The sequence below is a fragment of the Narcine bancroftii genome, chromosome 1, assembly GCF_036971445.1.
Source record: "Narcine bancroftii isolate sNarBan1 chromosome 1, sNarBan1.hap1, whole genome shotgun sequence".
In the NCBI taxonomy this organism is placed as follows: Eukaryota; Metazoa; Chordata; class Chondrichthyes; order Torpediniformes; family Narcinidae; genus Narcine; species Narcine bancroftii.
The window spans coordinates 81,319,006-81,345,203 of NC_091469.1; the positions used below are offsets into that span (position 1 = coordinate 81,319,006).

At 37.3% G+C, this 26,198-nt stretch overlaps 1 protein-coding gene across 4 annotated transcripts in view; it reads left to right on the forward strand.

Moving 5' to 3' along the window:
• ythdc2 (YTH domain containing 2) overlaps positions 1-26,198 on the forward strand; it is an 83,107-nt gene that overhangs the window by 1,552 nt on the left and 55,357 nt on the right. For all 4 annotated transcript variants that reach the window (XM_069930932.1, XM_069930942.1, XM_069930950.1 and 1 more), the window contains exons 2-14: positions 3,081-3,244; positions 4,136-4,226; positions 4,511-4,707; positions 6,796-6,998; positions 7,804-7,970; positions 8,049-8,151; positions 14,593-14,749; positions 19,182-19,289; positions 20,364-20,518; positions 21,305-21,440; positions 23,195-23,321; positions 25,266-25,331; positions 25,786-25,964. In XM_069930932.1, the coding sequence (XP_069787033.1) occupies positions 3,088-3,244; positions 4,136-4,226; positions 4,511-4,707; positions 6,796-6,998; positions 7,804-7,970; positions 8,049-8,151; positions 14,593-14,749; positions 19,182-19,289; positions 20,364-20,518; positions 21,305-21,440; positions 23,195-23,321; positions 25,266-25,331; positions 25,786-25,964 (1,846 nt within the window). In that variant the 5' untranslated portion in view covers positions 3,081-3,087. The remainder of the gene's footprint in view (positions 1-3,080; positions 3,245-4,135; positions 4,227-4,510; positions 4,708-6,795; positions 6,999-7,803; positions 7,971-8,048; positions 8,152-14,592; positions 14,750-19,181; positions 19,290-20,363; positions 20,519-21,304; positions 21,441-23,194; positions 23,322-25,265; positions 25,332-25,785; positions 25,965-26,198) is intronic.

The following is a 26,198-nucleotide window of genomic DNA, read 5'->3' on the forward strand; positions in this document are numbered from 1 at the left end:
TATTTTGCTTCTAATTAGCTCATCTTCTTGATGGATGTCCATTCCCTCTGCACTACCATTGCTCACCAAGATGACCTTGTTTCTTCTTGGAAGAAAATTGAGGTTTAACTAGTGGTCTTCATAGGTCTGAATATATTGTTATATCTAATGTCTCCTTTAACTCCACTCGTTTTCCAAATCAGAGTATATTTCTGGGAACTTGTCAGTCCAAATTATGCCCATCTCTTGGAAGGATGTATGCAACAGCCCTTTCATCAATTTTGCCCAGGCCCTCTTCCTCAATTTTTTTTTTGTAACATTGATTGTCTTGGTGCTACGTCACGAACTGTTACAGAAATCAAATTTTATTATTTCTGCTGCCAGTTGCCACCTTTATTTTCATGTAGTCCTTCTTTGACTCTTGCCTTCTCTATTTCCATCTTGCAGAATAGACTGGTAACCATGATCCATGGCAAGTCTAGACTGCCAAAATTATGACTCCATCTACTCCCACGCTTCTTCCTGTAAAAAAAATATCCAGTTCATTTTCCTAAATTCTCAATCTTTGTTGCATCTTTCCACACTTGCGTCGAAGGTAGTTTTCTTTACCCTTACCTGTGTCTTCCTCCTAATTTAGTTGGAATGGTATTCCACTGAATCTTCTCTGTTTACTAATCCTATGCCCTCATGTCATCTCTTCACATCCAGAGCAATGTTAAGGTTTTCCTTGTTCTTGTTTTCCACACCATTCTGCCACCTTCAGTGAGATTCCACCACTGGAAGCACATTCCTCTGACTACCTCTTTAAGCTTTTAAAAGGAACCATTTCGTTCACAGCTCCCTAGTCTGCTTTTCATCATCCCCTACACCACTTCGCATGGGATTTCCCATGCAACTGCTAGTGAAGAAAATGTTATTCTTTTACCTCATTCCTCCCCACTACTGAGGGATCCAAACAGTTTGAGGTAGAGCAGCAAGTCATCACTCCTTCCAGTTCAGATTATTACATTTGAGACTCATGATGTAATGATTAGAGAAACCAAATGCAGACTGTTTTGCCAGAACAGTCTTGGCCTTCTACACTGTTCTGGTGAAGTTCAACACAAGCTCAAGGAATAACACCTCAATAGTTTGGAATTCAATCATTGATTTCAGATAACCAGCCTTTCCTGATTGTATCAGAATTAAACAGTTGTAATTTAAGTTTGCAACATTTTCTTAGCTTATCTTTCTTTAGATGCTTGCTGATTAGCTGGTATTGAGAACATTCTCTTTTGTCAGATTTCCAGTACTTCCTGGACCCCTACCATTCACATCATATGTCCTAACCTTGTTAGACCTCCCAAAATGCATTATCTCACACCTATTAGGATTAAATGTCATCTGCCTTGATCACCCTGTTCACGAACCAGTTTATGCCACTTATTTAACTTGCTAGTCCTCTCATGATTAACAAGGCACCAATTTTTAAGTGCTCTGCAAACTTACTGACCATACCTTGTATAGTAACATCAAAGACTGGATGTTCATGTGGTTAATATATAGAGAGGTCCCAGCACTTATCCCTGTGATACATCGCTGCTCCTGGACTTCCAGTGACAGATGTGACCCTCACCCTCTGTCTCCTACTCCCATGCCAATTTTAGATCCAATTTGCCAACTTGCCTTGGATCACATGAGCTCTAATGTTTTAGACTAGTCTTCCATCAATTGCCTTGAAATATTAATTGCTTCACTCTCACAGATGCTGTCTAATCTGCTGTGACTTTCCATCACTTTGTTTTTGTTTTATCTCACTACATCTGTTATCGCTATAAAACAATTTACCAACTGATCCATGATGGTATTTGTTATTAATCCACACTTATTTAAGTGACTGCAAAGTTTATGGCTTATTGTTTCCAGAACATTTCCAACCACCAAAGTTAAATTAACAGGTCTCCAGTTACTGGATTTATCTCTAATCTACACCTTTTAAATTTTTGCCTTTTATCCAGTTTATTTGGGCCAGATCTGTTCTTATTGAAATTGATCCTTTCCCAGTTGACGACTTTTGCTTTGGGTTTATCCTACTCAATTTCTTGTTCAATAACATTACAGATAAGACTGTAGGAGAAACCCCAGAAACTTGTTAAAGCTTGCAAATATATTGTGGCAATATTCACTAAAATTGAAAAGGAGAAATTAATTGTTTAAAAATTGAAATAACTAATTGCAAGAAGTAGTAAGATTTGCACCTGGATGTGTGCTAGGTGACATTGCAGCTATCAAGTCAGAGAATATGCCTGCACTTATAGCTATTACTGATTTGCTTCCCTGTTGTTCTGTTCCCTATTTTTCCTTCCATCCTTTGTCCTGTTCTTTTGGGTTGTACAGTAAAACCCCTGGTATCCAGCACCTATGGGGATTAATGAATTTTCTGGTTGCTAGAGATTGCATGTTTTGTGATTAGTGAACTAGCAGCAAGGTGGATCAATTTTAAACTTCCACATTTTTTACCCCTTTATTTTCCTGATTTTCTTGCTGGTTGCTTGAGGATGCAGGTTGCATGAATTCCGGATAACAGGGGTTTTACTATAGTTGGTGGGATGGTATTCATAATTTAGCTTACAACTGTTGAAGGCTGCATTTAGGGTAAGGCTGCAGAGAATATTTGGCTTGCTTCTTTCCAATATAATTCTCTATATATTTGGGTCTGGTCCACTTAGTAAACAGTACAGGTCATCAACTAGAAACATTAACACTTGTTTTTGTTTCAAGTTTTCAGTACTTGCAGCTTTCTTTCACTTTGATTTGCTACATTATGTATGTACTGCTGAAGATGTTTAATGTCCTAATCAGTAGAAAGCTGTTAGGTTAATTTTTAATTATTGCAATTATTAATGAAGTAAGCAGATTACTTGAATAATGATAAAGATTGCAAGATTCATGAAGTATAACTACAAATTTATGAAATATTTGCATTCACTTTGAACAATGAAACTCAGTCACATTACACTAAAGTAGGAATTTTGTTTAAACATTTTGATTATATTATGTCATATTGTGTAGAATTGATTTCAGATATTCATGAAAATATTACATTATTTTCATATCTTCAGATCAAATATGTCAAGACCTACAAGTGTATCGCCACGGCCAGGCAGTGCCCAGTCGAGCCAAACTGTCTCTAAAGCCAAAGGATTTAAAGATATCCGTATTGATGAAGAAGTTAAAATTGCAGTAAATATTGCCCTAGAGAGATTCCGTTACAGCGATCAAAAAGGTGGATGAAGTAAAAGTGCAATTGTTGCTGAAAATTTCTATGAAATGTGATGGCAAGAAATAATTATTGGTTGCTCATTTTTATATCATCTTAAAAATTAAATCCCATATTCCATTGGAATTATTACTGAAGGAATGAATGTATTCCTTCTCTTACCCTAACATATGTATCGTGGTTTAATTCCTGAGCTTTTGATCCAATCCATTGATCACCCCTTGGCAACTGGAGAAATTTAATTTTGAATAAAGAACGACTTGGCTCACTGAAGACATTCAGTGAAGGAAATTTATTCTTTCACTGTGGGGCATCCCAACATTTTATAATCAGTGGTTTAAGTATGGGACAGGTGGTTTGTGTACTCAAAGATTCCACAAATCATGCAAATGAATAGCTAGTTACTCTGTTCTTATGATGGTGATTGGAGTGAAGGGTGTAAGACAGCATCATCCCACTTGAACACTACCATGGGTTCTTAATGTCTACCAGAGTATCTTTGGTGTCTTCTGTGTTGGTCAGATTATAGGTTAAGATTTAAGTAAATACCTGATGCAGGTCATGGGATTGGAAGAAATTATAGAGAAATTGTGACCACAATTTACCATCTTGTGTATTTTGCATTTTGATATTAGAACTTTCCTTTAGTTCCATATGTTTTTTGAACAGCATATTCCCTGTCTGGAGGTCAATGAACTTAATTATTGTGGTAAGAATTAGGTGAACTACTAAACATAATTGATGAATGTTTGTTTCACCATTGTTTGTGGAGTTGCGGAGTTCTAAAGATACATCTTGAAGTCTTCTGGTAATACAGTAAAGACGCTTGATATTCTGAAAAATACTACAAATATCAGTTACATTATTTCTCTGCAACACATAATTTTTTCTTTCTAGAAATGGAATTTCCATCCTCCTTGACTAGTACAGAAAGAGCATTTATTCATCGTCTTGCCCAGTCTCTTGGCCTGATTTCTAAAAGCAAAGGGTAAGTTCCAAAGGTATTATGCCTGGTGCTGTAATATTCTTTGGTCACTAATGCTAAAAAAAATTGTGCAAAAAAAACACAGTTCACAAATAGCCAGAGGAAATAACATGTATTTGAGATGGTTTTGTATTTAAGTATGCTTAAAGATCCATATTTAATAATTTTCTTTTCCACTTAAATGTAAAAATGATTACCAAATTATTTAAAACAGTTCTTGAGAGCCATATTGTAAATATAGTAACATTCCCTCTTTGAGAGTTATTTATTTTATTTTCCCCTTTCAGGAAAGGGGCACATAGGTTTCTAACACTAAAGAAAAAAGATGGTTCTGAGATGACTCAATCTGTCATGACCTGCACACTGACTCACAGCATGAAGCATGCTATACACAATCTAATTCAGAGGTTTCCTGTGACAAATAAAGAACGCACAGACCTTTTACCCAGAACTGAACGTGGGAATGTATTAACTGTTGAAGCAGGTATGTACAACTGTTTGTTTTGAAGAAGGGAAATAATTGTATTTGGGAAAATAAATGTGTGTTAATAATTCTCTTGAAATTAGTTTGGCCTCTTTTTTAAGAATGGAAACTAGGTTATAAAGGGATTAGGCAGAAAAATGGTTCAGCACAGGAAGGGCCAAAGGGGCCTGTGTTATGTTATATGGTTCTGGAAGGTCAGCTTGTTAGCTTTTTACAAATTATTATTTATTTGAAATAAATGGGTTGTGCCTGATTTTAAAAATATTGCTAATTGAAAAATAATATGCTAAAATTTAAAATTGGACATTTGAAATTTGGAAAAAAAATCTCATGTATTTGAGCTAGTGGCATTTTTAGATTTTAAAAAAAGTAATGGGTAAAAACATCTATTCTTGTGATAAACAGTAATCATTTGAACTCTATTGAAGCACTGTTTCCCAATTACAGTAAAGCTCTTATAAACTGGCATGCTTGGGACTTTGGTGATGCCAGATAACAGAATTTTCAGACTGTTGGATATTGTTCCCAAGATATTTTTAACTTACTTTTAAGATATTGCACAGCTTTATAATTGATTTCCCAGTACACCTGATTCCTGTACCCCTCTTTAAGCTTAACAGGTTTACGGGGAAATTTAAGAAAAACCTGTGTAATATCTTAAAAGGTAACACAAAAATTCTGGAGGAATTCAGCAAGTTTCACAGTGTCCATAGGAGCTAAAGCTATATAAACAACAATTATATATCTTTATAACCAGAGGGGCCTGATCCCTTCTTCAATCAGAATCAGAATTTATTGCCATGTCATGAAATTCATTGTTTTGTGGCAGCATTACAGTGAAAATAATGCTATAAAATTACATTTAAAATGAAAATCCATGTAAAATAAGAGAAAGTGAGGTAATGTGTGTGGTTCATTGTCCATTCAGAAATTTGATGGCAGATAGAAAGAAGCTGTCCTTGTGCCACTGGGTGTTCGTCTTTAGTGTTTTGTACCGTGGTGTCATCAGCAAATTTAAAGATGGCATTTAAATTTTGCCTAGCCGCACAGTCAAGGGTGTAGAGCAGTTAGAGAAGTGGGCTAAGAACGCATCCCTGAGGTGTGCCTGTGCTGAGCATCAGTGAAAGCGAGACATTGTTTCCAATTCGTACTCACTGTGGTCTTCCAATGAGGAAGTCAAGGATCCAGTTGCAGAGGGAGATAAGGAGGCCCAGGTTTGCGAGTTTGTTGACCAGCACAGAGGGTATTATGTTTTTTTTTTGGTTCCGTATAAAATCGCAGAATTCTACGTTTCTTAACAACGATGGATTAAATCTCCATCTATAAGTAGATTCAATTTTTTCCATAGTTGAAGATGACATCAAGGTATTATGGTTTTGAAAACTGAACTGTAGTCGATGATATGCGTTTTGGTGTCCAGGTGATCCATAGCTAAATGGAGAGCCAGTGAGATTACATTAATATATATAACCAATGTTTCAGGCCTGATTCCTTCTTCAAGGTAGGCATACCTTGAAGGGTTTAGACCCAAAATATTGGTTATATGTCTTTTCCTCCTATGGATGCTGCGAGACCTGCTAAGTTCCTCCAGCAATTTTTGTGTTTTTATGACAAGCACAGTGTCTGCAGACTTTCATGTTTCACCCTAATGTTTAAAAAAAAATTAAAACTGTATATTCTCTTGTGTACAAGTTGGAGGAAGCACAACAGCTGAAGCTCTGTTGAGTGAATGGGAAGGTGAGAAATTGAACCCTGTGAAGTGGAAAGGAGATCAGGAGCCACATTCTGATGAGTGGAAGAAAGGATGGTCACTTGGGTCCCCGAGTATGGCAAATACCCAACCATCACCCGTGATGCTGCTGGATGAGTTCTGAATGATCAGCCAGCACCATCATGGTTCTGAGTGGATTATTGGAGTTTTGCTATCCTAATCTGTACTGTGTTTGTGCAAATCCAAAATGTCTGTCTATTTATTTTTACAGGTTCCCTTGTTACAGTCTGTAACTTTTGTGCATTGTATTACTTTGTGTTTTTTGCATTGATGTTCAAGCAATTACTTAGTTGATTTAATTTTCTTTGTCTCTTCAGAAAACAACCGAGAAATGAATAAGACCAGTGGTAGACTCAACAATGGCATTCCTCAAGTTCCACCAAAGCGCGGAGATTCTGATTTAGATGCCTTTAGACAGTCTTTGCCTGTTTTTGAGAAGCGAGATGAAATAGTGAAAACTATAAAAGGGAATAGAGTCATCTTAATAGTTGGAGAAACTGGATGTGGAAAGACTACTCAGGTCTGGTCTCCTTCAATATTAAAAATATAATTTTTCTTTTGCTTTTACCAAAATTCTTCAATTATTTTTCTTTTTTTTTGTGTTTGTTGTATGTGAAAAGTGACTTATTAAAACTTGATGTTTATAAGTTTGAAGTGAAATTTTGTGTAAACTTTGAAAGAATTTTCAGGAGAAACATTTTATTTTGTAGCTTATAGTTGTGTGTTTATTTTTGTTGACATCGACCTTTTATTAATTTATGTTCTCTTCAATCAATTGAGGTTTGTGTCTATTGACAGTGATAAATGCTGGAAATACGGAAAGCAGCATCTGTAGAAAGAGATACAGTTAACATTTGAGTCAAGGACCCTTCATTAGAACTGAGAAGGATTAGAAGCTGAAGAATTTAAATTTTATTCTTATGATATTCATATAATTACCAGCAATTTTTGTTTTTGGGACTTAATCTTGACAAGTATTCACACACTAGTGTAATTAAGGAATAAAATGCCAGGCAAAGATTGAAAAGTTAGATTAGCTATCTACCCCTTTCTTAAAAAAACAAGTTAATATTTGAAAGGGTTTTGAAAACTTGCCTGTTCCTGTGGTTCTGAAAAAGTATAAAAATGGTTTGTTTTTTTTGTTATCTATAATTGTTGATATACAGTGATATGCACATAAATTCTGCCAATCATAACATCAAATTTTTATCATTAATTTGTCTTTTCTAAATATTTCCAAATATATTTTGTTGTGGAGTTGAAAGTTCCTTCCAAGTCTGTGTTTTAATTTGAGTTTGGCTGAATATTCATTTATTATTTTTCAGATCCCTCAGTTCCTTCTGGATGATTGCTACAAGAATGGAATACCTTGTCGGATATTTTGTACTCAGCCCAGGCGACTTGCAGCAATTGCTGTGGCAGAAAGAGTTGCTGCAGAGAGGGGTGAGAAGATTGGGCAGACAATTGGCTACCAAATTAGACTGGAAAGCAGGTACAGTGGAAGAAGTTGTTTAACACAAAGCCATACAAAAAAAATTAAACTTGCTAATGCCAATGTTTTCTGTTACAGAGTTTCTCCAAAGACTCTGCTGACATTTTGTACTAATGGAGTTCTTCTTCGAACTCTAATGGCTGGAGATGGCACTTTGGCAGCTGTTACTCATGTAATAGTAGTAAGTTTATCAGAATTCTACTTTGTATATTTTTCTGAACTGGGGAGTTAATTAAAACAATGAAACAAATTGAGGAAAAATGCCTTAAATATATGCTTTTCAACAATATAAAGAAGTGCCTTATGATTTTGCTCTGTGGTTCGTGGTTTTTCGATATTTTCTTGATTGAAGTTTGCTATGTGCTCCCCAAATGATGTTTAAATCACATCGTAACCATGCTGGTGAGCTTATTAGTATTTGGGCAGCTAAAATCCATTGGAAGCATGCAGTGTAGTCATCTCAAAGCTTTAATTAACATGCAGTGCCAACTGTATGCCAACTTGTAGTGAGCAGAGAGCACACAAACTTATTCAGTTTCTAGAAGAGCAAGGGCGGATGGGAGATAGATTCTCAGCAGGAGCTCCTAGTGTCACACACCAATTCTCCTTGATCTTCATTGAGAATCAGTGTTTATTTGCTCTTCCTTTAGGACATACTTATTAAAGTCTGCCACATCCTGCAGCTTCTCTGGAGGTTGGGAGTAGGAGTTAAAGTTATTAATTTTCAGCGGCATTTGATATCCATTATAATGTGGGAAGCCTTTGATAGTTTGTTTTCAGTCAAAGATGATTATAGGTCAATAGCTGGTGTTGAGGTTGCCAACATTATGTTATGTGGCATATTTTGTGTGATCTGAATTTGTGATTTAATCATAAATGATAAGACCAATGTTAATGACTTGGCTAAGGACTCCAAGCCGACCTAATATAGTAAAGCCAAGTCGTGATAGGTCATGTTTAACTAATCTTATAAACATTTTCGAGGAGGTTATTGGGAAGGTTGATGAAGGAAAGGCTGTGGATATTGTCTGTATGGACTTTAATAAGGCCTTTGACATGGGATGATTAACCTTCCACATGGGAGGTTAATCAGGAAGGTTCATACACTCGGTATTCATAATGGGATAGTAAAGTGGATTCGACATTGGTTATATGGGAGAAGCCAGAGAGTGGTTGTGGATGGTTGCTTCTCAGACTGGAGGCTTGTGCCCAGTGGTGGGACCATTGTTGTCTGTCACCCACATCAATGAACTGAATGATAATGATAATTGGATCAGCAAGTTTGCTGGCGACACAAAGATTGGAGGCCTTGTGGACAGCAAAGAAGGTGTTGAAAGCTTGCAGAGGTATCTGGGCCAGCTGGAAAAATGGTAAATGGAAATTAATGCAAAAAAATGTGAGGTGTTACAATTTGGAAGGGCAAAGCAAGGTCGGATATACATGGTAAATGGTTGGGCTCTGAGGAGAGTCGCCCCAGTGGGGAGTGGTATTGACTGGCCCTTCATCCTCGTATCCTGCTCAGGTCCTTGAATCAACCTAATTCATCTCCACACCAGTGATCTGGTCAGGCCCTCGGCGCAACCCAACTCACCTGCACACCAGTGTCCTGGTCAGGCCCTCGGCTTACCTTCCTTAAATTCAAAATCTGTCACGAGCACTGTAATATCGGTGAACTAGCCACTACATTAATTGTGTCTCTATCATAATTAACCTCCCCCCCCCCCCCAACCAAAGTTTACAGATAAAGCCTTACTAATATACTTAATAATATACAAATAAAGATAAAGACTCTTACCAGGAAGGGATTGGGAGACACTGTGCGAGAGTTGCCTCAGCGATGAGAGGCATCAGCCAACTCTTCATCTTGGGGACTGCCATTTTATTCAAGCATAACTTTATTCAAACAGCTGCTGCAGGCAGGGCATGAGCAGGACACTCCGCTAGCTGATTGTTTGCTCCCATTGGGTTGTGTCTTGCTTCAGAGAACATTCACTTTTACAATTTCAAACTCTTATTTAAAATTTTTTCATTCTTATTTATTTTCTAAATGTTTACAATTTATTTCCTTTTTTTGCTGGTTGTTTGAGTGCCAGATAATGGTGATTTCACTGTATACAGTCTTTGGAGATAGAAGAGACTGCAGATGTTGAAATTTGGAGTACAAACAATCTGCTGGAAGAACTTAGTGGGTCTAGCAGGGGAGGAAAAAGAAATTTTCAACTCTTTGGGTCAGAGCCCTTCATTAGGGTGGAGAATGCAGAGGGGAGATAGCCAGTATAATAAAGAGATGGGAGGGATTAGATAAGGACAAGTTAAGATTGGTACACAAAAATGTGGTGAAGAATGATGGACAGATGAGAGGGTAAGGGGTGGTGTGGAGAGATAGAAGTAATTGTTTGGCAAATGCCATGAAGGGAGGGAGAGGCAAGACAATAAAAATGGAGTCAGGTGGAGGAAGAAAGCTACAAGAATTGAAATCAAGAGGTGAGGGATGGGTTGGACTAGATGGAACAGAAAGAGAAGAAAATTGTGTTGGTGAAAAAAGGATTGAACCCAAGGAGGATGAGAATGGTCAGGGAGGTAGAGTTGAGGATATGTCAGAAAGAGGGCAGAAATGGGGGAGGACAGCACATGCTTGTTACCTGAAATTATAAAATTCAGTGTTCAGACTACCCAGGCAGAGAATGAGATGATATTCCTCTTGACTATGTTGGGCCTATCTCTGGTTGTGAAGAAAGCCTATGATGGACATCTGTGTGGGATTGGAAAGGCCCCAGTGCAACGAAGGAACAAGACCTTTTATTTTGCCTGTACAGTCTATGACCCACTGGTATGAACTTTGGGTATTCCAATTTCAGATGAAGAGTCTCCTCTCTTTCCTCTTGATCAATTTCTTTTCTTTCCTGTTTCCACACCCATTTTCGTTCCTTTTCTGACATACCCCTACTCAACCCCAACACCTGCTCATCCTCCTCGCATTTCTAGTTCCATCCACATTTCACCAACAGGATGTTCTCCTCTTTTGGTTCCATCTGTCCTTTGTCTCTCCCTTAATAATTATGATTATCACCTTTGTGGCTCATTAAATTCTGGTCCTGGTAGCCTTTGTTTCTACTTATTGCCCTTCATCAGCTTCTTCCTCCACCTGACCCCCTTTTGTTCTGTTTCCTCCATCTCACCTTGGCATTGTCCTATCAACTGACTATCTCCCAGCTGCACACCTTACCGTCACTATTTGTTCATCATCCTTAAACATTCACCAATCCCATACTGATGGCCCCTGTCTAATCACTACCACTCTGTCCTCATTTTACTAGCTATTACACACTCCTTCCACTCCCAGTTTCGATGAAGGGTTCCAAAACATTGACAACTTTTCTCCCACTGATGCTACTTTGCCTGTTGAATTCCTCCAGCAGGATGTATTTTGGTTTCTACAGTTTCTTCTTGGGCTAAGCAATTCTCATTCTAAGCAGTGATGCACCTGGACAGAATACTTTCCATGTATTGAAACATTGGTCATTAAGAAGTGACTATTCCCTTTACATCAGTCTTCCATGTGGCTTTGCCTGTACGAGTATTTCTTTGCAGTACTCACCCGGAAATTGCAGCATAACTGATGGATCACTGTTCTATAGAGGATGACTCTGGGCAGTTCTAAGCATCAAAGGCCTGTGTTGACCTGCTCTGTGTTAACATGGGTAACAGCAGTCTGAAACCTACATGAGAATGCTGATACATGATATTCATGATAAAATGTATCATGCTTTTTATGACCTGGATTTGCAAAGTGCAAGACAGGCCACAATTGTTGGTGACAGTAAAATTCCAATAATCTAAATCTCTTGGGACCTTAGTGATGCCAAACTAGTGGATTATCTCAACTATTGGATGCTCTTCCAATGAACAACCCAAAACATTTCTCATTATTTTAAAAAAATATACATTTTATAATACATTTGCTAGTCTAAAGGGGAGCATGGGAACTAGGGCCTCAATCAGTCTAAAGGATACACAAGAAGTGGGGGGGGGGGGGGGGGTGGGGGGTGTGGTGGTGAGTGCCATACTTTTCATGGCCTGGCAGAATGCCTGTTTTGTTAATGATGGGGAAGCCCAGAATTTATTCATTTCCATAATGAAGGCTGCAGTGGAACCTGCCTCCACCACATCTGTGTTTGTAGTTGAACATCTTTTTTTTAAATGTTTTTATTTTTTACACTATGAACCATACTGACCAAAATACACACAAACATTTCCCTCTTGAATATATACAGTGTCATTTTCTCCCCTTTTCCCCCCTCCCTTCCCTCCCTCCTTCAGCCCCCCTCCCTACCCACTCAACGTTCAACATATATGATCCATTAAACCCATTAAACAATGTCATCACACAATGAAAATAAACAAGAAATTTGTGTCATCTACTTTTATATACTGGGTCAGTTCATTTCATCTTCTTCTCCTTCTGTCATTTTAGGTGGTGGAGGTCTGCAGTAGGACTTCTCTGTTGTGTTCCATGTACGGTTCCCAAATTTGTTTGAATACTGTGATGTTATTTCTTAAATTATATGTTATTTTTTCCAATGGAATACATTTATCCATTTCTATGTACCATTTCTGTATTCTCAGGCTATCTTCTAATTTAATAAATTATTATCTTTTGAACAAATGAAGTACAAATATGGTATAACTCACGGTACAGTGTAGTTGAACATCTTGAGGCACTCACCACCACCCCCCCCCCCCCCCCGCCACTTCTTGTGTATCCTTTAGACTGATTGAGGACCTGGTTCCCATGCTCCCCTTTAGACTAGCAAATGTATTATAAAATGTATATTTTTTTTAAATAATGAGAAATGTTTTGGGTTGTTCATTGGAAGAGCATCCAATAGTTGAGATAATCCACTAGTTTGGCATCACTAAGGTCCCAAGAGATTTAGATTATTGGAATTTTACTGTCACCAACAATTGTGGCCTGTCTTGCACTTTGCAAATCCAGGTCATAAAAAGCATGATACATTTTATCATGAAAATTCATTAAACTGTTTTTTGTCATTCCCTATTTACCATATTATATAATTGCAAATCAGTTAGGTACAGAGGGATCCAGCTGTTCTTGTGCATAAATCACAAAGTTAGCATGCAGGTATAGTAAGTACCAGGTATTCCCTGACTTATGACCTATGCGACTTAATGTCCATCTGCTCATTTTCCCCCCCCACCCCCAATAACGATCAACTGGATCCCATCTCTCTTCTGCCAATGGTGGACTTACAGCTTGCAGTCCATCTGTTCAAATTGCAGCTTTTTGCAAACAGCTGCCATTCTGTTCTCTGGGCAGCGATCGTTCCACGACAGTCACTTGCAGCCATGGATGTGTAGCTGAAGTTCAACGCCCGAGCATAGTTTGACCTGGTCAATTTCAACTCATTTCCCTCCACCCCCTCCCCTTCCCTTCCTTCCTCCTATCTACCTCTCTCCACTCGCTTCTGCTGCAACCGAAACTTCTGGAGGGATCCATCAGCTGGTGGGTTGGCTGGCGAGCCCACTGTTCCCCCACGCCTACTCCTGCTGCTTCAATGATGAAATTTGCAACCTCACCTCCAATGCACCACCACACTGAGAGAGTCCAGGCGCTTGGACCCCCGACTTAGAGGGGGCAAAATAAATTTTAAATAAAACACACAATTGCATTGCTGTAAGTATAATCTTTAGAACCTTACCAACATAATGTTGCTTATCATTCCAAGAAAATAAATGGTCTCATAAAGTAAAAGTTGTCCTACTTTGTTTATTGGAGAAAGATAAATAATATTTCATTTTTGCTGTTTTCTTCTTTAATTTTTGAGGACAAACACGAAATAAAAGCAAGTTTATATTGATTCTTAGGAAGATTTATTTCAAGTGTATCTACCTTAATTTCGACAGAAGTAATAGATGAGAAATTGATAATATCCATTTTTAATTTTCTTTACTGCTTGCTCAAAGACCTGACTGCCATCTAATTGCCCTCATTGGTTCATACTGAGATTCTCCAGGTTCTCAGAAATGCTGATTGTATTTTTCCATATGAAATGAAATTTAGACATAATCTGCCCACTAGTCCATGCTGCCCAATTTATACCCAATTAACTTACACCCCTGATACATTTCGAATGGTGGGAGGAAACCAGAGCCCCATGCAGACATAGGGAGAACATACCAACTCCTTACAGACACCCTGAGATTCAAACCCCTGTCCCAATCGCTGGTGCTGTAAAGGAGTTGCGCTAACTGCTACGCCAACCATGCTGCCCCATATTGAAACAAATTAAAAAGATGAAGAGTTGCATATTTAAATGATAAAGACAGGGTATGATTGTTTGAACAACTTAGCTAACAGAATGTGCTTCCTTGCAACTTAGATTAAGAGCTATACAGGAGGAAGTGAACATTTCTTAGTATCCCTCAGTTCACTTGCCCTTTGATTAAATGGATGGAATTAATCTTGTAAGAGAAGGCTGTTCACCACATGACACAAAAAAGCAGATAACTGAATAAAGGAGAAATTGTACAAATTAAAATTTGTATTTTGCTATTTTTAAGAATGAAAACTCATCCCTATTTTCCATTTTTTATATCACAGGATGAAGTACATGAGCGAGATCGATTTAGTGATTTCTTATTAACTAAACTGAGGGATCTGCTGCAAAAACATCCATCTTTAAGACTTATTCTTTCCAGTGCAGCTCTGGATGTTAATCTCTTTGTCAGATACTTTACTGGCTGTCCTGTAATTTACAGTAAGTAAAAATTGGTGTACAATATTTTGTATTCTGAAATGAAATGAACTTCTTAAGAAAAACCTTTTTGTGTTGGTTTATTGTTTTCAATAGACAATAGGTGCTGGAGTAGGCCAATTGGCCCATTGAGCCAGCACCGCCATTGATCCGATCATGGCTGATCTTTCTCTTTCAGTAACCAATCCCAGCCTTATCCCCATAACCCTTAGCTCCCTTGCCCACAAGAGCTTTATCCAACTCTCTCTTAAATCTATCCAGTGAATCCGCCCCCACTACCCTCGGTGGCAATGTATTCCACAGATCCACGACTCTAGGTAAAAAAATTTCTCCTAATTTCTGTTTTAAATGGCCTTCCCTATATTCTTAAACTATGCCCTCTAGTCCTAGTCTCTCCCATCATTGGAAACATGTGCTCTGATTTCACCCTGTCAAGCCCTTTGATAATCCTAAATACCTCAATCATGTCTCCCCTCATCCTTCTAAACTCCATCACATATAATCCAAGTCTTTCTAACCTATCCGCATATGACAATCCTGCCATCCTGGGAACTAACCTCGAAAACCTGCGATGCACTCCCTCTATAACAAGTATGTCCTTTCTTAAATATGGGGACCAGAACTGGATTCAATACTCCAGGTGAGGTCTCACCAGGGCCCTGTATAACTGCAAGAGGGCTTCTCTACTCCTATACTCCAATCTCCTCTTTATGAAAGCCAACATACCGTTTGCCTTCTTCATCGCTTGCTGAACCTGCATGCTAGCTTTCAATGACGTGAACAAGTACACCCAGATCCCTTTGCATTACCCCACTCCCTAGCTTAACTCCATTTAAATAATACTCTGCTCTTTTGTTTCTGCCTCCAAAATGGACAACCTCACATTTACTCACATTAAATTTCATCTGCCATTTCTCCACCCACTCCCCTAAACTGTCCCAAGTCCCCCTGCAATTTCTTGACATCTTCCTCGCACTTCACATTACCACTCAGTTTAGTGTCATCTGCGAATTTGCATATGTAGTTATTAATCCTCTCATCCAAATTATTTACATAAATGATAAACAATTGAGGACCCAACACCGATACCTGCGGGACCCCACTCGTCATATTCTTCCATCCAGAAAATGACCCATTTATCCCACCCTTTTGTTTCCTATTTCTCAACCAACTATCTAACCATAACAGCACCCTACCCCTGATACCATGTTCCTTGATTTTGCTAACTAGCATCCTGTGTGGGACCTTATCAAAGGCTTTCTGGAAGTCCAAAAACACCACATCCACTGGCTCTCCCGAGTCCACCCTCCTTGTTACATCCTCAAAAAATTCCAGATTAGTCAATCAAGATTTTCCTTTTAGGAACCCTTGCTGACCAGCACCGATACTATTAATCCTTCCTAAGTGTTCTTCTATTTCTCCTTTAATGATGGATTCAAATATCTTCCCCACCACCGATGTCAGGCTGACCAGTCTATAATTTCCCATATTCTTTCTCCCTCCCTTTTTAAAAAGTGGTACTACATCAGTCACTCTTCAGTCTGCAAGCACTTCCCCCGAATCTAAAGAACTTTGGAAAATGTTGGCCAGTGCTTCCACAATTTCCAGAGCAACCTCTCTAAGCTCCCTAGGATGTAGCCCATCAGGTCTCAATTCTAACAATTTGCTCACAACCACCTGCTTCTGGATTTGGATATCCATCAGTTTCTCTGTTTCCTGAGGTAATTTCACCAAGTCCCTAGATACTGCTTGACCCCTATCCCTTATCTGATCATAACCTATATCCTCCTTGGTGAAAATAGATGCAAAGTATTTGTTAAATTTCTCAGCCATCTCCATGTTCCCATTGACAATTTCACCTTTCTCCATTTTTAAGAGCCCACTTTTGGCCCTAACCAATTTCTTCCTTTTTACATAACTGATGAAGCTTTTGCTATCCCATGAGTCTACTGTCCTGTCACACACTGCTGTGGTGGGACACAAAGTGAAGGTCCATCGACTGATTCTCCCAGTGTCAGCCCTGGAGCTCAGTGATACCATCTACAAATAAGAGGTCCTCAGTGACGTTCGGTCTAGGTAGGGAGTCAGTATATGGATCTCCCAGCTGCGCGCCACTTGTGTGGCCAATTTACTGTCATACTTCATTTTCCCCTCCAGAATGACTTTCTTAGTTTCTCTCTGTTGTTTTTTTAACCTCCCACTCTGCTTTGTCATCTTATACTTATTTCTTTTGGACCTGATACTGCACTTGATTTCCTTTGTCAACCACAGCTGCCATTTGCTCGTAGAGCCTTTCCTCCTCCTTGGAATGAATACATTCTGAATCCTGTGAAATATGTTTAGAAATACTTGCCATTTTTGCCCAGCTACAATGTCCTTTAATTTTATTTTGGCTTGCTCCTCCCTCATAGCTGTATAGTCACCCTTACTCAGCTGTAGCACTAATTTTTCTGAATTCCTTTTCTTCTCCCTTTCCATTTGCAGATTAAAAGTAATCAGACTATGGTCACTATTACCTAATGGCATCCCTACCTCGAGGTCCCTTATTAACTCCACGCCATTGCACAGTATCAAATCCAGAATCGACTTACCCTGGTAGGTTCCATCACAAGCTGTTCCAAGAATGTATCGCAGAGACATTCTATAAACTCACTCTCTAGTTTTCCCACACCTAATTGATTTTCCCAGTCCACTTGCAAGTTGAAGTCACCCATAACTATTGTATCTCTACCACTCTGACATGCCATTTTTAATTCTTTATACTGATTCCCACATCTGAGCCACTGCTCGGAGGCCTTTGTAATTTCTCAACTCTATCCAAACAGACTCTACTCCACCTGATTCAATGTCTTTCCTTTCCAGCGCCTGAATTTCATTCTTCACCAACAGAGCCACCCGACCTCCTCTACCTAACTTTCTGTTTTTTTGATAGGATGTATACCCTGGAACATTAATTTCCCAGTCCTGTCCCTCTTGCAGCCATGTCTCTGTCACTCCAATAACATCATATCCTCCAATGTCCATTTGCGCCTCAAGCTCATCCATTTTATTCCTTATACTCCATGCATTCATATGCAATACCTTGAAACTGTATCACCCTGCTCTCTCCAATTTGCTGCCTGACACCTTCTCTGAAACGCCCCTATCCCTCTTTGCTCCCTCCGCTTTGAGACTTCACAGTCTTTTGGAGCTACCCCTATGTTCTCCTTCCTATCCATTTCCCTATCAGTCTGGTATGTTGCCATCCAGGAGCAAGAGTGCAGGATATCTCAGACAAGGTTCATGGTATTCTGAGAGGAATGGGTGAGCAGCCGGACATCCTGGTACATGTGGGTACCAATTACATAGATAAATTGAAGGAGGAGATCCTGAAGAGGGAGTACCGTGAGCTAGGTCGGAGATTAAAAAGCAGGACCTCCAGGATCATAATCTCAGGGTTGCTACCTGTGCTGCATGCGGGACGAGGCAAAAATGAAAAAATTAGGAAATTAAATATATGGCTGGAGGAATGGTGCAGGGTGCAAGGTTTCAGGTTTATGGACCATTGGGATCTCTTATGGGGGAGACATGATCTCTACAGGAAGGATGGGTTGCACCTGAATCCAAAGGGGGCCAATATACTTGCAATAAGGTTTAATAATACTGTTGGATATGTTTTAAACTGAAAGGGCAGCTCTCATTCCTCAGAACACCCCAAGTGATTTACAAACAGTGAACTACTTCATAAAATGTTGTTAGTGTGGCAGAAAAGTAGTGAGCAAGTTGTGTCAAGCAATAATGATGATCAGATAATCTGATTTTCAGAGATATTTAATCAGGTATTACTCAAGCCTTTCATATTAATTACCTGTTCTGGGTAGTGAATGCCATAAAGAAGTTTGGTGATATAACCATTGTAAATAAATAAGTCCTCATTAAGAGGTCAGCAATGGAAAAGGTTAAGAATTTCAAATTCTGGGTGTCACCATCTCTGAAGATCTATCCTGGGGCCTTCATGTCAATGCAATCATGAAGAAAGCTCATCAGCAGCTACTCTTTGTGAGGAGTTTGAAGAGATTTGGTACATCACCAAAGGCTCTTGCAAAATTCTGCAGGTGTAGAAATGAAAAAAACAGCCTCCATCCTCAAGGACTTCGCCATCCAGGCCATATCCTCTTCATAGTACAAACATCAGGAAGGAGGTACTGGAGCCTGAAGATGAACTCCCAATGATACAAAAATATTGTCACTTTTTGCACTAATTTATTTTGTTTTTAAATGCAGTTTATAGCAATTTTGTGCCTGTAATGCTGCCACAAAATAATGAAATTCGTGACATATTGATGACAAATTCTGATATTTAGTTAGGATTTGTGTTGGGGTATAATTATTTTGTCAAAAGAAGAGCAAGGCTGATTCACCAATGGATTTTGAAGTTTGGTGCCTTTCTTTCAAGTTCAAGGGAAACCATTTGAAGTAAAGGAACTCTTTTTAGAAGACATCTTGCGTACCACTGGCTATACAAACAAAGAAATGTTGAAATATAAAAAGGAGAAACAACGAGGTAATCTCAACTACATATATTACTTACACTGTCCATCTCTGATTCTGATAAAAATAGATTTATATTGAGCTGCCAGCCATATGTTAATGCAATTTTATAAAATTTTAACCCAACATTATTATGTTGTTATAGTTTCAGTAATATCTTGCATAAAAGGTGATTTAGGAAGGCTGGAGGTGTGGGCTGAGAAATGGCTGATGGAATTTAATACAGATAAATGTGAGGTGCTACATTTTGGAAAGGCAAATTTAAATAGGTCATATACATTGAATGGTAGACAAATGAGGAGTGCAGAGCAACAAAGGGATTTAGGAGTTATGGTAAATAGTACCCTCAAGGCTGATACTCAGGTAGATGGTGTGGTGAAGAAGGCGTTTGGAATGTTGGCCTTCATAAATCGGAGTATTGAATTCAAGAGTAGGGAGGTTATGATGAAATTGTACAAGGCATTGGTGAGGCCAAATTTGGAGTACTGTGTACAGTTTTGGTCACCAAATTATAGGAAAGATATAAACAAAATAGAGAGAGTGCAGAGAAGGTTCACAAGAATGTTGACAGGATTTCAGAGTCTGAGTTACAGGGAAATGTTGTGCAGACTGGGGCTTTTTTCTCGAGCATAGAAGATTGAGAAGGGACTTGATAGAGGTGTTTAAGATTTTAAAAGGGACAGACAGAGTAAATGTGGATAGGCTTTTTCAATTAAAGGGGGAGATTCAAACTAGAGGACATAGTTTAAGATTGAAGGGGGAAAATTATAAGGGGAACATGAGGGGAAATTTCTTTACGCAGAGGGTGGTGGGGATGTGGAATGAGCTTCCGGCAGACGTGGTCGAGGCGGGATCATTAGTTACATTTAAGGAAAGACTGGATCGTTACATGGATAGGAGGGGACTAGAGGGGTATGGACCGGGTGCTGGTCAGTGGGACTAGGAGGGTGGGGATTTGCTACGGCATGGACTAGTAGGGCCGAACTGGCCTGTTCTGTGCTGTAAGTGGTTATATGGTTATATAGAATTAATTTAAAATAATCGTATCAAATGCTAAAAATAATTTAAATAAATTTTACTTTCTCAGAAGAAAAGCAACAAACAAACTTGAGCGAATGGTATAAAGCTAAGGAGGCCATCTGTACCAGCAGATCAGAGCACCAAAGACAAAGATTTATCCCAAGTGTGACAGCAGAAAATGATTTGCTTGATGATGGTGGAGACAGTGTATTTAGTCAGTTGGTAATTTGGCTAATTTTTTAATGATTGTCTTTGATTTTCTTTATCTTCACATTCTACTGTCATGTCAAGTTAATTATGTTATCCACAAGGCCATAAAAGTCAAGTTTATTGTCAATCTTATTGTACAAGTAGAATATGACGAAAGAGCATTCTCTGGTCCTCAATGCAAAAAAAAGCAGATATACAATCAGACAAACAATACATATGAAGGACAAATATATTTACCTATACAAATAAATAAATATTGTTTCATGAATATGAGAGTTTTGGATGGTTCGTGTGAGCAGTTCCTTTGGTCATTCAGCAGTCTTATTGCCCATGGGAAGAAGCTGTTCCTCAGCCTGGTGGTGCTGGCTCTGATCCTCCTGTATCTCTTCCCTGTATCTCAGTTCAATCCATAAGTATTTCAATAGATTCTTGGTCACATATTAATGGTTGATTGCAATAGACATGACTGAAGACCCTCTGTTTTTGAGATAATATACAGTATTTAAAACCAAACGATTTGCACTATGTAGGTGAGTGCAATTCCAATAGTGTTTGTGAAACAGGATTAGATTTTTTGCCCTATTATTCTTGACTGGATCATGAAAACTCTTAAAATAGTTTTCTTTAAATTTATTCATTTGTTTTTTTTTAAATATACCAAATAGAAATTAATGAAACATTTAAAACTTGTTATCAAAGTGACTTTCTGAACCTTTTTATTTGAATTATTTTCTTATGTCGACAATAAGGGTTCCTTCCAGTAGTATCAATTTGTTCCTCATTTTCTCTGTTTTGCAGAATGAAAAAGATTTTAATTCTCTTGAGCCGTGGCTTATAAAGGAAATGGATGCCTGTCTCTCAGATATTTGGTTGCACAAAGATGTTGATGCTTTTGCTCAACTGTTTCATCTTATTTTAAGCGAGAACGTTAGTGGTGAGTTTCTTTGGGAATGTTTTCTGAGTACATTGCCAGCAAAAAGCTATCTTGCCAATCTCTGAGGCATAATAGAACCTTGAAGACTGACTGAAAGATGCATAGTATCATGTGTGAACATTTAGAATTTTGTCCTAATATTCTAGCTTGAGAGATATTCTTGTTTAAAGACTTGAATAAATATCCTCTTTCTGAAATTAAAAGTTTAGATTTAAGAAGTAAGAGATGATTTGGTGTAAGTGCCTCAATGTCATTTGAATTATAGAAACTTTAAAATAGTTAAAATAGTTTCAGTCTCACACAAGATTATCATCATTCAGCATTTGGTTATTCAAAATAGAATTAAGAATTTTCTTGATTGATCTAATCATTCTTTCCCACACACCACCATGATGAGATCCTGTCGGTGGGTTAACTAATAATTTTACTAATTGAAGATGATACATGCTATAGGTGTAAATATATAAGATGCACCTATGCACAATGTATTTCTGATTCTTGTTCTAATTTTTTTAAACTTAACCAAGTTCTGTGCAAGAAATTATTTATTGTATGATGGCAACAAAAAGAGTATCATGTAGGCGCAATTGTATATTAATAATGCACAGAATAATTTAATATATAGATCCAATGTGCACTTTATCTAAAGTAAAATTTAGGTTTGGTTGAAATGTTAGTTTATTGATTTTAAAATCAACTTTGCATAAATGAGCTTCCAATAGTTTCTTTGCATTTGGCCCTGATGGTAGATTTTATAATTTTAAATATCTATTTATTTAATTCTTCCTGTTCAATTTATGCAACCCATCATCTTAATTAAATCCTTCAGAAGTCACTATCATCTGGATAACATCAGGAGAATCTGCATGGACTTATTCCAAGGTTAAAACTAAAGAAGCTATAAAAGGAGAAACACTATAATTTTAAACCATAATATTGTCTTTCATAAATATCACCGAGAACAATATAGAAATCAAAGAATTTCTTAAAACTACTTTGACTGTTCAGTTTTATTTAGACCATTGGTCTACACTTAAATGTAGAAATAAGGAACATGCTGGAGATGTATGTCTCACCCCCTGCTCTGCTACTAGATTCTGCCTCAGGCTTTCTTTCTCTAGCTATGGCTGGCATGTGTGTTCATTTGAATGAGTTTGCCAGCCTGGATTATTGAGAATGTTTTTTTTCCTTCCTTTAACTTTATATTATTTTAAATCAATTAAATGTCTTAAAATACATTTATTCTTCACTTTATTTAATATAATTTATTCCTTTTGAACTGTTGTTAAATATCTCTGATCATAATCTTTTAAAAGGAGTTTAGTGGATGTTAACACCCGTGATATTACATGGGATGGCTGGGGCAGCAAAATCTGGAAAAAGAGGGTGGGATGTTGTGGTGAAGGAGAACAATGCAGACAGATAAGTGGCTTTCATGGCTGCATTTAGAGCAACTTTGAGTCTTTGTTCTGGGGAAATTAATGCTTTTCTTTCCTGTTATTTTGAATTATACTTCTAATAATTGCTTTCACAAGTGCTTCTTTATTTAAACAGCCATTGCCTGTGAATGTAAGATGTTGTGTGAACTGATGCACTTGTGTGTTGAGAAATAAACAACAAACACCAGTAATAGAGACATACTGATAGAAATTACAGCAGAATTTTTTTATGAAGGTATAAAGATAAAATTCAAATGTGTTACAAGTTATTTATGTTGTAATATTATTTCATAGTCATCTCTATCAAAATTTCAGTTGACTATAGGCATAGTGAAACCAGTGCTACTCCATTAATGATAGCTGCAGGCCGGGGCTTTCTCAGTCAAGTGGAACAGCTACTTAGCATGGGAGCAAACGTAAATGTTAAGGCTTCAAATGGCTGGTATGGAATTTTTTAAAAAGTCTTTTCATTGATTTTTTTTTAGTTAAAATGTGTGGTTTACTTTATTAGCTTATCACAATATTGTCTCTGTCAACATAATGTTCAATCATCTCCAATTCAAGAGGAATTTCTTTACACATTATTTTTACAGGCTAGTGAATATAATTATTTTGAACTTGAATTGAATTGAAAGCTAACAGTTCGGCAGCAGAAGTACAATCAAGAAACTGTGAGATTGGGTTTCATGCACTCCAAAATGTTAATTTGCCTAATTTATAAGGTTCATCTGCTGTTACTAGTTAAGATGTGATAAACAGATACTTGTTTTGATTAATTAAATTGTTACTTTGTAAGCAATTTTAAGATGTGATTATTTTGAGAGATTTGGATCTAGTTAGCTGAAAGCTTTGACAATGGCAATGCACTAAAGTACTGGAGAAACTTGGAAGGTCATACAGCATCTGGAGGAAGTAAAAGGAAACTAATGTTTTAGGCCTGAGCTCTTCATCAAGATATGAACAAAAACTGGAAAAAGAGGGTGAATTTTTTTTAAAAATTGGGTTGAGGAGAGATTTTAAAAAGGAAGAACAGAATTGGATAATTGTGTTTTTGGGAGGGTTGTAAGGCTGGAGGTAAGACAATGGAAGAATTGAAAAATGAGGCATTAGGTTGAGTTTTGAAACTTTGGCATTTTCAGATTGGATGTGGGGCAGGCCAATAAACACAAAAAGAAAAAGAATTAGATGAAGAAGACATGGTGTGAATTATGATGTAGGTAATGATGATTTTGAAAGATCTTGTTTGTATTGCATTATAGGTTTTTCTGTTATAAAATTGATGTTAGTACTGCTCTGTAATTTGCAAAAATGTCAGTGAAGCTATTCACTTTCATAACTGAAGGACTCAGTTATTTTGGTGTTTCCATGCATGCATATTTTAATGCAGAAATGTCAAACTAATCATACATTCAGTTTGTGTCTATAAGCTCCATTGCTTGCAGTTTTTGCCAAATCGAATAAGGGAAATTACTTGAATTTGAGCAGTTTATCTACTAATTCCAGTATAAAAGACACTGCAATGCTTATTAGGTGAGCTCTATGTCCTTAACACTTAACTAATTTTTTTGAAACTAAAACATTTGTACTATATTACAAATCTTTCACTTAAACCATTTTGCTGATTATTTCAATTTCTGGACTAGTTTTGAACATGTACAACTATACCTGGTGTCTTTATCAATGGAGTAATTTCCTTCACTGGTTTGAAAGTAGTGTTGATTAAATAGAGACCAAAAAACCACAAATAGACAATAAGCATATTCAGTCATTTAATTAGATTGTAGGTGTTGCACATCTTACCAGGGAGATGTCTTGGTCCATGATAGATAATACCCTTTCTAAGAAACATTTTTTTGTTTTCAACTTGGAAATTTTCTATTGACCAAAATCAGGAGTAGAACGTTTTAGGTTTCCAACACCCTTTGTGTTAAGAAGAGGGTATCTAACAATTTTACCCCCATCTAACTACATCAAATCCCCATCCTCATAATCTTGTACTAATTTTATTATCCCTTGCCTCACCTTTTGTTCTGCCTCAGCTCTCAGGTGAAAAAGATGTCTATTTTATCAACTCTTTTCATGGTGAACATATTGAGATCATGAAGTTAGCTTCCTATTGACTTGTTTAAGATGAAAGTAAATTCTTGTTTTAAAAATTTATGTTTCAAAAAGTTAATATTTTAGTTGGCCTTGCTGCAGGTCCAACATAGTTTGGACTATAATTTTCTGTATTAATGATGCAAAATTGATGATTAGTAATGATGCATATTGTTTATGAAATTGCGTGCAGTAATTTTCCATTTAAATGTGTCACACACTTTAAGATGCATTATGATGGTATTTCCATAGATTATCACCAATTCAGAATTTTTAAAAATATTTTTAGGTTGGCTTTGGACTGGGCGAAACGATTTGTTCAAGTTGAAATTATAGATCTTCTGGAATCTTTCAAGTAAGGACAGAGTGTAATTTAATTTGCTAAGTTTATTAATTACAGTGGGAAAACAATATATAAAAGGAAATTGCATTCAAGTTACCTTTAATCTGTTTTGGAGATTTTGTGCACATCAGATTATTGAAGATGAGGTTTTTCAGAACGTGTCTTAATCATCTGTAATTGAACTCGCTGTAAAGTGCATGGACAAGATATGTTTACTTCCTAGTTTCATTGAAGTATTTTTTTTTTAATTGTGTCGATGTGAGAACATTTTTTGTTCAACCTGAATATATTGCCTCTTATATTAAATAGTCTTGTGCTTTTTAACTTTTTACTCAGTCCTATTGTCAGTATTGAAATAAGCCATTGACCCTGAAATTATTATTGTACTGAATTTCAAATTTATATACTAGTTTAAGCAGGTTTCTAATATTGGACACCATGCTATTTTCTTATTTCTACATACAAGTTCTTCAGTAGAATTGGGGAATTTGGATGAATGTGTCCTGGTGCAATCAGACTGTGGAGCACTAAGTCAAGAAGATAAAGAAATTTTAAGTGTCTACCACCACAGCTTTGATGATGAAAAGGTTGACCTGGATCTAATTATGCACCTTCTTTACAACATTTTTCAGAGTTCTGATGATGGTAAGATATGATTTGACCATCTTGTATTTCCTTTCAAACTGAATGATCACCGGGCAAATGCTTCAATGTTATTTATTTTTACCTTGGTAGTGAATCCTGAATTCTTACTTTGTTAAAATGATATGTCCCAGGGATATCTTGTATTTTTTACTTCTGAATTTTATATTGGATTTATTTTGTTATTCTTGCATTTATTCTTTTACTTTTGGAATATATCTGTTCACCTCATTTATT